This window comes from Sceloporus occidentalis, unplaced genomic scaffold (genome assembly GCF_023333645.1).
Source record: "Sceloporus occidentalis isolate IW3139 unplaced genomic scaffold, rSceOcc1.0.p SCAF_63, whole genome shotgun sequence".
NCBI lineage: Eukaryota > Metazoa > Chordata > Lepidosauria > Squamata > Phrynosomatidae > Sceloporus > Sceloporus occidentalis.
Window position 1 is genome coordinate 5,408,832 of NW_028317043.1, and position 12,524 is coordinate 5,421,355.

At 37.4% G+C, this 12,524-nt stretch overlaps 1 protein-coding gene across 1 annotated transcript in view; it reads right to left on the reverse strand.

Moving 5' to 3' along the window:
* The window catches only part of LOC149287227 (plexin domain-containing protein 2-like), a 104,366-nt gene that overhangs the window by 16,685 nt on the left and 75,157 nt on the right, over positions 1-12,524 (reverse strand). Inside the window, exon 10 of the mRNA XM_089493200.1 lies at positions 1,334-1,394. Coding sequence (XP_089349326.1) covers positions 1,334-1,394 — 61 coding nt within the window. The remainder of the gene's footprint in view (positions 1-1,333; positions 1,395-12,524) is intronic.

Genomic DNA, 12,524 nt, shown 5'->3' on the forward strand with positions numbered 1-12,524 from the left:
ACTTAATTTAATTCACTATCTATATTTTACATACTAATAAAAAAAACCCTTATTTTTATGTTCAACATGTTCACAGTACTCAGAACTACAACATACTAGTAGTTATCATGTATCTTTATCTTTGTATTCTAAGCACTGGCCTATGAACCTTTTTCTGTCTCTCAAGGAACAAATCATTGTACTGGGAGGCTTTTCTGTGCTCATAAAATGATAGGGCGAGTGGAAAACAAAAGAAATAGAACCACGCCTCAATAAACACCTAGAAAGTCATAACATAACTAGCTAAAAATATTTGATGAGATTTCACAAGCTTACCATATACTCTACTCAGATGAATAGGTTGCAGTGCCGTATGAGCAGAGTATGGCCAGGCCAGACGTCAAACTTGGCTTGATGAACAATATGTGCATTTAATCAGACATGCTTGCATGTGTCCATAGAGAAGGGAGTTGTTTTAAACAATTTGACAATTCCAATTATGACCTCTCTTTAGGAGATTTGTTCCAATTTATATTTCAACACGTCTCCACTGTACAAAATCATATTCACTGTCAGCTTACAAGTAAAACCTTTAAGATACCTTTAAGAGGTGTATGGCATGTTTCTCTGTGCATCATAAAGGGTTAACTCTTCTTACATGAGAAATACCTTTCATTTAACGCATAGTTATGAAAGTTATGAGTTAAAATGTTTCAGCTCGCCTTAACTCGTGGTTTAGTGAATAAACAGGTCTGCTGGGTAATGGTGTAATGAGTAATGATGTTAGAAAATGAATATTAATAATAATTAACGTTATTATCAGCAATGAATGTTTCCAGGCACATACATTGCATCATCATACATCATCTTTCAGCTCAGTCATTCAAGGTTAAAATGGTACATTATCTTTTCTAGACTGGACTCATTATGATTACACTATTTGTGTACGATTTGAAGTGTTCACTGCCAGCTTTCTATGCAGAGCACTGGGTCATGATGTGAATGCTTTTTCATCTGAAGAATAAAAAAGCAAAAATACTCATCTGGAATACTGATTACATAAAAAAATAGGTTCTCTTTGAACCTGTTATCAAGATTCAACAAATTATTAATTTGCTTTTCAGTAGTACCAATGCCTGTTTATGCAAGTGAATCCTTATTAAAACTATGATAAACTATAATTACCCTTAAAATTATTTGCTTAAACAAATCCTACTGTACTAACTCTGTAAAGATGCTAAGGAAATTATTTCAAGACATTGTAATTTTTTTAATTTACAATATGCAAATTATCATAATGCATCATTATCTTGCCCACTTGTAACCTAGTTAAATGAACTGTTCTTTTTTGTACCTCCTCAGGGCATCCGTTCTCTACCCAGTCTTGTCGATGACGGTCAAATCCACTGGAACATCTTGAAGAAAGAGAAATGGCAAAATGACTGATTCCAACCATCTACAAATTGTTTTTCCCATAAGGCATGGGCAATGAGCTACACAGTAGATATTTGTAAACTCATCATTTCATGATATATCATTTAACATGTCAGCAGGCTGCTCTCCAGATACGGCTGAACTAGAACTAGAACATTATTCCCAGTAAGCCTCATGGGAGTTGTAGCTCAACAGCAGCTGAAGAGTTCCCTTCTAAAGACCCCTTAAGTACAAGAGCCAACAAGAACACCAATTATGGTAATTTGGCAACTGAACTAACAAGAAGATAATAATTATATTATAGTATATATAATTATATTATAATACACTTTTGATTATATAAACATTTAACTAGAAAATGGATTTAACAAAGAGAAGTGTTGTTATTCGGCAGTGGAGAAAGCTATCGGAAGACACAGAAAAATCCAAGGCATCACAGAAACTGTAAACCTCTTAGATTATATTTATCTGACCGCAAATAATATTACAGATGTGCAAACTTTCTTTTGTATTTGGCTCTAATCACTGAAGTCATTCTGTCACTTTGATTAATGCACAAGATTAATTTTAGCGGAATTTGTAAAATGTGGGTCAAGTTCATTTGACCAGACTGTTGTACAACTGTTCTGCTTTTCATAACCCATCAGGACCATGGACAGATACTGTTGTGCTTTTCATGCTAATTACGCTGATATTCTTGTTTGGCTGTTGGCTAAACTCAGAATATCATTTGTTTCAGGGAAATGTTATCTTTTAGCAATAAATCATTTCTTTGTATGGATTTCAGGAGCTGGAAATGTCTCGATTGTATGCACTTAAATAATATACTGTTACTGTATGAAATAAGACAAGCAATATTTAATTTCAAGAATCGTCCAAAGCTGCATATTATTCTTCCAAAGAACCAGTGTATCATTTGTTAGGGTTATAGAATAAATTTCCTTACAAATGAAAAAATATAACCAAAGAAACTTTCCAAGGAATATTATTCAAATAAATTTAAACTAACAGGGTATATACAAGAAATTTGCCATGGACTAGATATATTCCAAACAAAGGTTTCTGGTGATATTTGTATTTAAAAATTCACTGATCATTGGGTGTGAAATAACCAACTCAGGCAGGGATGGACACATCTGCTCAAAAAAGAAAACAATACAACTAGGCAACATTTGCACCCTTGACAAATGGATTTTATTTTACTTATTTAGCCCAAAATTGACATTTCAGTTTTATTAACATTGAATTGTGGAAACGCCTAGCATTAGACGTGCTGTTCCACCTACGCTGCTTAATTTAAGACTTTTGTAATTTAATGCAGAATTAAAAACATCACACCTGTTGACTGCAAAAGCTCTTCCTAGAAACAATTATTTAGTTATGTAAGATTCTGCCTCATTTATAATTCTTGGCAGAAACCGCCAAAGCTTTCTTAAGATTTCTGCATAGTTTTTATGTGATTAAAACTTCAGAAGAATTAATGACTAATATTAGCAAAGATAATAATGACAAATCTGCTAAGGCTTATTTGCTTAACATGCTTGAGAGTGCAGTATTAACTAAGTGGAACGGCACCTTTACTATAATACAGAAAAAAAATAAGGTTTCCATCATCTTGTATGTTCAGCAAAAACAAAAAATCCTTCCCCCACCGACAAACATGGTTATCTAGATAGTTGATACATTGATAAGGGCAGTGGTGTATTTACCCAGGTGTCCCCTCTGCAGTCGCACCCTGAATGCATTACATGCATAATGACTTCATAATAATGACATCATATATCGGCATGTCATGTCTTAAAGGGCGGCAACACAGCCTCCATAGTCTAAGTAGGCCGGCTGGGGAGATCTAAGATATCGCCTGTAACCAGCCCATTGTGCAGCGGGACATTCATGGGGGTTGATCACCCATGAGGAGGATATGGCCCTGGTTTTGTAGCACAGGAGACTGTTGCACCCTACACCTGCCACCATAGGTTTAGTCAGCCTAGGCCTGGATATGTCACTGGATAAATAGTTGACTTTGGAACCTTTTGATTTATTTTACCTCTCTGCTGTTTGATTAGTGTATTGCAAATTTTCATTACGCACACATTTATGGGTATGATTTAGACTGTCCTAAACCCCACAAACACCTGGATGCAAGGAAAGGTGCTCATGAAAAGGACATTAATGTTGTTTAACTTTTAACTAATCAGGACAACTTTTTTTTTTGCATCTCTTTTTACACATCTTATTTTTCACCAAGAATGCTCAGGGACCCAGCTTTCTTTACTACTCATCTAAGTAAAAAAGCTGTGTGCAATGGGTCCCTTTAAGCTCTGCTAACCTTTCATCACCCCAGCCGGAAAAATGCAGCCTGGCTGAAGGTTACTAGGTCCAGCTTTACCACTAGTGCCCAGCCATAAAGCATGATTGAGGCTCTAAACACAGCAATCCCTTAGAAGGCCCTGCTGGTAGCAATCAGCTCATTCCAGGCTCCAGAAACAAGAAGCAGAAGATTTAGGTTACAGTCCAGACAGACCATGACATAAGTTATGGTGGGTAAAGCTGATGGGAAAACCCTTCCACTAAAATTAAGGGGGTAGTAGAAGCATTATTAAACTCTCATCTACAAACACCAGACAAGCCAGAAAGCTTGTTTTTCCCTCAAAAATCTCATGGTATTGTCACAACCACAAGGGATTCTGGGTAGGTACATGCAAATAAGGTCAACAATTATCACCTTTTGCCTCTATATCCACTTTATACATGGATCCCTTGAAAGTAATTGCCCGCTGTACAGGACAGCCTTTAGACAAAACTCGGGTAAGAGGTGCAATAGCCAGATCACTACTCATGGACAACTGTTTCTTCCTTAATGGAACTCATCAGCATGAGGTTGTGATAATAGGTTATTACTTGAGGCTTGGGGTAGCCAAGAAATCCCATTACATAAGTCTGGCTTGTCTGGTGTCTGTAGATGATTGTTTAATAATGCTGATACCAGTCTGCACAGTTCAAGGGGGACCGCTGGGCCCTAGCCTTCTGGCAGGATCTGGGCGGTCCCCCACAGCAGTTCAAAGGGGACTGCTGGGCTCTGGCCTTCTGGATGATCCCCCACAGAAGTTCAAGGGGAAACTGCTGGGCCCTGGTTTTCTGGCAGGATCTGGGCGGTCCTCCACAGAAGCTCAAGGAGACTGCTGGGCCCTGGCAAAAAAAAAAAAACTTTCCATGAGTCGTGATCTGGCTATTGCACCTCTTACCCGAGTTTTGTCTAAAGGCTGTCCTGTACAGTGGGCAATTACTCCCAAGGGATCTGCATATAAAATGGATATAGAGTGATAATTGTTGACCTTCTTTGTATGTGCCTACCCAGAATCCCTTGTGGTTGTGGCAGTACCATGAGGTTTCTGAGGAAAAAACAAGCCATCTTGTGTCTGTAGATGAGTGTTTAATAATGCTTCTACTACCCCCTTAATTTTAGTGGAAGGGGTTCCATCACCTTTACCCACCATAACTTATGTAATGGTATTTCTTGGTTACCCCAAGCCTCAAGTATGAAGCCATCATTGCAACCTCATGCTGACGAGTCCCATTAAGGATGGAACAGCTGTCAATGAGTGGTTATGAAAGGCCGGGTATTTATTTATTATTCACAATGGTTTTCATGAGTGCCTGTAAATTGGATTGAATTCATGTTTATTGAACCACGGCGAGGCCGCCCCTTTGAATTTGAATTATGATCTGGCACTTTGTTTTTTGGACACTGCAGTAACATAGTAACATAGTAACATAGTTCATAAGGTTGAAAAAAGACCAAAGTCCATCAAGTTCAACCTATATACATATTGTGTCCCTACTGTGTTGATCCAGAGGAAGGCAAAAAACCCTTATGAAGCAGATGCCAATTGCCCCATACCAGGGGGAAAATTCCTTCCCGACTCCAAATATGGCAATCAGAATAAATCCCTGGATCAACGTTCTGTCCCTATTAATCTAATATCCATAACTTGTAATATTATTGCTTTCAAGAAACACGTCCAGGCTCCTTTTGAACTCTTTTATTGAGTTTACCATCACCACTTCCTCTGGCAGAGAGTTCCATAATCTCACCGCTCTTACTGTAAAGAACCCCCGTCTGTGCTGGTGTAGAAACCTTCTTTCCTCCAGCCGTAGAGGATGTCCCCTTGTTATAGATACAGTCCTGGGTATAAATAGGTCCTGGGAGTGATCTCTGTACTGTCCCCTTATATATTTATACATAGTTATTAAGTCCCCCCTAAGCCGTCTTTTTTCCAAACTAAATAACCCCAATTCTGATAATCTTTCTGGGTACTGTAGTCCTCCCATTCCCCTTATTACTCTGGTTGCCCGTCTTTGAACCCTCTCCAGCTCCACTATATCTTTCTTGTACACTGGTGCCCAGTACTGTACACAGTATTCCATGTGTGGTCTGACTAGTGACTTGTACAGGGGTAGAATTATTTCCTTGTCGTGGGCATCTATGCCCCTTTTGATGCACCCCATGATTTTATTTGCCTTAGCAGCAGCTGCCTGACACTGGTCGCTACAGGTAAATTTACTGTTAACTAAAACTCCTAAGTCCTTTTCCATGTCAGTCGTCCCCAGTGTTTTCCCATTTAATACATATTCCCAGCCTGGATTTTTCTTCCCCATGTGCATAACCTTACATTTATCTGTGTTGAACCTCATCTGCCACATCCCAGCCCAAGCCTCCAACCTATGCAGATCCATTTGTAATCGTGCGCTGTCCTCTATTGTGTTAACCACGTTACAGAGCTTAGTATCGTCTGCAAAGATTGATACTTTACTATGCAATCCCTCTACAAGGTCATTAATAAATATATTAAAAAGAATAGGACCCAAAACTGACCCCTGTGGTACCCCACTAGCAACAATCACCCACTCAGAGTATGTACCATTAATAACCACCCTCTGTTTCCTATCACTGAGCCAGTTACTTACCCACATACACACATTCTCCCCCAGCCCAAGCATTCTCATTTTATGTACGAGCCTTTTATGTGGCACCGTATCAAATGCTTTGGAAAAATCAAGATATACGACATCCAGCGATTCACCCTGATCCAGTCTTGAGCTCACCTCCTCATAAAAGCTGATCAGGTTAGTTTGACAGGACCGATCCCTTGTAAACCCATGCTGATATGGAGTCATACACTTATTTTCATTGAGATACTCCAAAATAGCATCTCTTAGGAAACCCTCAAACAGTTTACACACAACAGAAGTTAAACTAACAGGCCTATAATTCCCCGTGATAGCTTGAGCTTGTTGGTGGAAGTGTAGGGAGTCTTATGGGCCCTTCCCTCTATCCATAAAGGGGTCTTTCCTCTTGGGGATTGACCTGAAGTTCAAAAGGGTCTTACCCTTCGGGGTTTGATTCGAAGATCTGGCCCTCCCATGGGGGAGGGAAGGAATTTTGTCTGAATTCTCCCTCTGGGGAGATCCAGAATAGTTTCTCAGGCTTCCGCTGCCTTAACCCCTTAAAGACAAAGCCTGTACATGAACGGGTCAAAATGCATTGTTTTCAATGGGTTTAGGGACCGCTTATTGTCCTTAAGGGGTTAATGCAGGGAATGCTGCACCAAAGGAGCACGCCCCTCGGGCTATTGCATCTCTTACCCGAGTTTTGTCTAAAGGCTGTCCTGTACAGCTAGCAATTACTCTCAAGGGATCCATGTATAAAGTGGATATAGAGGCAAAAGGTGATAATTGTTAACCTTATTTGCATCTGCCTACCCAGAATCCCTTGTGGTTGTGGCAGTACCATGAGATTTCTGAGGGAAAAACAAGCCTTCTGGCTTGTCTGGTGTTTGTAGATGAGTGTTTAATATTGCTTCTACTAATCCAGACAAATATATATAGGTAAAAATATAATATTCTATAACAAATCTATCTTCTTGACTGTTTTGAAGGTTTGTGTGTTAAGTCAGCTTTTCCACAAAGCAAAATCAGTAGAATATATTTTATGTTTTATTCAAAATATTTTTTTTACTTGGATCTCGTATGCACAGCATCTCTCGATTGAACAGATTCTTTTAAATCCTGAAACAACTAGTACTGTTTGAGATCCTACAAAACCAAGTCTTGCTTTAATTGGTTTGCTCATTTGTAAGGTTTTATAAAAAATAACAAAAAAAAAAGTGTCCTTCCAAATATATATCAACATGGAGGCAAACCATGCCTTTTTTTTTTTTTTTTTTTTTTTTTAAAGAGAAAAAGCATCTTTGAATTCCTAGGGAATTCAAATAAGAATGGATGTCACTGGAGAGAAAATGCATGTTTCGGGATAGGCAATCAAAAAGGATAGTAGCATCAGGCAAAATGTACCAGCTAGCGGTAATAGTTTCCTGTAAAGCAATCACCAAAGGTTTGTATTAGGTCAAAAGGCCTGCTTTTTCTTTAAGATCGAGGAGAAATCAAGGCAAGTGTACATATTTGGTTTCTAAGAAGACAAAGAAAAACAATAAACTTTCAATTGAACTTAAAGCACATCAATTACCAAAGTTTAAGGTATATTTTTAATCATTTGGATACATTGTTCAAAATAACAGTCCTCAATAAACAAAAGGAAGAAGAAAACGCATATGATATTACTTTTCACTCATAGCTAACAACAGTCCAACAGTCCAGAGGTATGGCCATCGGTGCGGATAACTATGCAGCTGAGTAGGGAATTTAAGGTAAAGGTAGGGTGCTTTAATAAAACAATATTTGTATTTATTATTAGTTTATATTTATTATATATTGTATTTATTATTTTTTTATTTGTGGGAATGCTTGCAATCTATGGAAAAAACCCAATATAGAATTTGTGTGGGCAAATTAATGGACTCCCAATGTCACTTTAGAGTATATTTAATTAACAAAAAAAGGGAACATAGTAAGTGTTTTGTCTAAATTTCATCACTGATGCCTGCAATTCAATAAGGACTAAATCTTAACCCCAGTACAGGCCTGAGAAGGATGCTGGTTACGCTTGTTTTTTTTTAGATCTTCCTAGAATCCTACTTTATTCGTTCTGGCTTACTAGAAGCTGAAATCAGCAAACCGGCTAAGATATTTTTATGAATTTCCACACCCACGTGTCAAAGTCTTATTGTGGCTTACAATGCAGGACAAATCACTCCTTGTGTGCATTAACGTTCCATTTGGAAAGAATGTTTACATTAGCAGCAGGGAGTGTTGAAATGCCTTTCAGACTAATGATGGCAACATCAGCATATCTTAAATTGTAAAGTAAAGCATGTTGCCCAAAAGATATATTGAAACAGGAATTATTTTCCCTTAACCGTTTGAGCATTGCTCCCAACATTTAAAATGTTTCTATGAGTCCATGTGATTTTGGGACCTACTGGTAGAGTTTTATATATCTCAAGGCATATTTTTATTTTATTTATTTTTTTCTTTATGGTTACATGCACACATAGTCGATAAACCTTCTAAGGTAGCACAAAAGAGATATCAGGGGAAAAGGAGGCAAGGGGATTTGGGTCCAAAAGAGGGATTTATCCCTTTTAAATAGGTACTCTTGGGAGGTATGCTTTGAGTACCACAGCTAAAGAGAAATACTTTTTTAATTAGATTTTTTTTAAATCAGATATTGAAATAAAATTTCAAACTACAATGAAAACCATAATTAAAAGAAAAGAGATGTGCTTTTTAAAATGAGTGTGGATATCAGTGGTCTTCATGTCTAAATTATTATTTATAAAGTATAAATCTGACTTAACATAGTGTGTGCTTAGATATGTTTGCATTGGAAAAATGTGCTCAGAAGGAATGAACTACAACCAAAGTATACCTGTGCCTAATTTATTCATGCAACCAGTGACATCATAGGCCAAGTTTTTCCTAGACCATTAACACACACATATGTATATATATATATGAAAAAACTTAAAAAATAGGATTTTTATTGACCACAAGCTAACAGGTATACCTGGAAGCTTTGCGGCTCTTGCTACCAGGAACCCTTGTGTGATGGGGTGGAGGTCCTGCTGACGTTAGTGGGCTGTTCCACTGATGTTGAAGGGCGGTCAAACGCTATTTTTAATGAAGGAGTGGGTGGGGAGTCATCAACCCTGAGTCTCCCCTTAGTGACCCAGAGACCCAGAGAAGCAGCATGCTCACAATGTTTACTTTATAGACCCCCGACATAAAAAAAGGACTTGACTCTTCTTTTAATAACCAACAATGACAGCATTAGTATTGCTTAACTAAAATTGTGCAAATGTTCCTGTCTAAGATAATTGCATTTATGACATTGGGAGACTGATTTGGAATTTGTTTAAAGTTATTGCAGATTCCCAAAGGGAGCCATTACCTCTAATGAAATCAATAACTGTCAGTGAAATTTTGTTAGGATTGGATAAGCCAGTCTCATCTGTGGAATAGAAGTTTACTTTCCAGAATGACAAAGGCAGCAGAGGACAATATACATTTCAGTCATTTAGAAGGCAGCAGAAATATCTGAAATGCCTCTTTCAACTATTTGCAACTCTCAATACAAAATGAATAAATGTTTTCGTTTTACACATTGTATAATTATTGTTGATTACTTGCTGCTAGACTACTCTAGAGACAGCCCTCTGTTGCCTTCCATGTTTCTCCACAACATCAAGGTTAAGAGTGTATTACACCAAACCTAATTTTATGTCATCAGCAACTACTGAGACAGGTCTCTCAATGCTATATGGGCGTTCATTAATAAACACATTATCCATTTACAACCACTCTTTGCATTCAATTTTTTAGCCAATTTCCAATCCAAGTACATGCATTTTATTCTAAGCCTATTTCTGTCAATTTGTACAGTAACCTTTTGTGTGGTATCGTTAAGCAAAGTCCAAAATAAAACATATCTATTGCCACTCCTATATCTATATGTTTTACGGATAGAATGCTAGTAGGTTGGTTTGAAAAATGCTGACTTATAATTATATTCTGATTCAAGATGTAGATGTAAAGTACTATGTGAATACTTTAACACGCATTCTATCAAAATGAAAAAGCAAAAAAAAGACACAGAAGTTGGATCTTTGCTACAGAAGCTGTCCTTCTCCTCTGTGGTCTGACATTTGTTGCCACTGATTGGCCGCTTAACGCTGCCAATCAGTGTCAGAAAAGTGTTCTTATTAAAACCAGTGGGAATGCTTGCAATCCATGCACACATGGTTCAGACCCCTGCTTGCAGCATTTGCTGATCCAGTGCTGGAGCTTACTGGAAGTTGGCAAATAACCTAATAGACAGTTAGATCACAATAATTTTTTATATTACCAATTTCAGTGTTATTGTTAATTTTCCATTTCCCCTACTGGTACTCTATGAATAAAATATAGTCACAACAATTTATAAAAATCTGACAAAATCATTATTTGCTGTGTAAAATCAAGATGAACTTGCAGGACCCATTCTTAGAAACAACAGAACAGAACATTTGGATGCAAAAGGGTTCTTGTGGAGTAAGATTGTAAAATTATAGTAAATTATCATGATTTCAAGGTGGTAAACAATAGTTTCCATATTTTTCTAAGATTTATTTTCCACATAGGCAAACATACGTGGATAGAGATGTGCATACCATGCACATTAAAAAAGTCTCCAACAAACCTCTGGATATAACTATTTCACTTAAAAGGCCACTCTAATACACTTTAATGAATATGATAACTGAATTTCTTCTTTAAATTAACTTTGTTTCCCTCTTCGCCACTATAAATGTGCTCTCCTTCTCTGCCCCAGCAGCTCCTTGGCTTGCAGGAGATGTCTTAGGCTGAACACCTCTCCTGTGATACATGCTGGCTTTACGAAACATCAGCCAGCTCTGGTGCTGCCTCGTGCAAGAGTTCCAGGTGGTCTAATGAGACCTCCATAGCAAAAAGTAGAAACCACGCTTGTTGATTGCAATGGAGAAGCTCTCTGTCCAGTGCCTTCAAGCAGCAAATACTGGCATGAAAACTGGACAGTAGAAAGAACAATGTGCTGCACCTCTGGAGCTAAGTGTCAGTGCCATCCTAGTGAGGAAAGGAACTTTGGTTTTTTGCCTTCTACAGTTTTCCACTAGTTCATAAAATAGATCTTTGACCCGAGTGGAAGTTTAAAATAAAGATTTCATTAATATACGATAAAGAATAGTGTCACAGAGAATGTAGAATTATGGGTTGGCACAGTCAGAAAAATTCAATAGGTAACCCCAGAATAGAGAAAAGTCAGACCAAGCTTGACAAGATAATGACCATGTTAAATAAAGATTAAAGAATACCTGACAAATGAACTGGAGTGAGATCATCTATCCAAAGGGAAGCAGTGGCACATGTCCAAATGTGCAAGCAAGAACAAGATCATTATGTTGTGATGAATAAAAGGTTACATAAAAGAAAATGGTAAAAAAAAAGGCACAGAAAATAACATTGTGTTTTATTGTTAACATAAGTTCTTTGTTAACTTCAGTTCCTTGCATCGTGGATTTTATGAAAACTAAAGGGGAACTATCTGATTCATTGTATTTATCAGAACTTAATATATTTATTAAAACTACTCATAAATAAACATAACTTGAGTCATGGGACTCAACCTGTATTATATACCCTGACACACTCATTAATATACACAAATTAATTTGTATTCAGAATAAGATTATAATCAGCAGAGGATGCAACGTACACAGGCGTTTTTCTTCAATGAACGTCTTTAAGAAGTAAGAAAACATATTTTCATGGTTTGGACCCTTTGAATAGTGGATGGATCTTGCCCTGTCTTGGGGTGCTTAGGGGCTTCAGTTCTTTAAAAAAATGATATACTTAACCCTTCTACTCTATACCATGCCGAAAGTGTTTGGCAACATTGGCAGATACTCTTTAAGAACTAAAACAATATCATATCATTGCCATTAAAATGCCTTTTAGTCTTAACAAATTTCCTTAATGTCTTTAGTGGTGTATTAATCTGTGAGCCAGTAGCCAGCATGACTTTCGGATGCTTTTTCTTTTAGAGGTGACATTTCATATGTTCAACATTACTGATCTTTACACGAGGCATTGGCAGAAAAGCATGATCCATTATTTTGACTGACGTGTATACTACA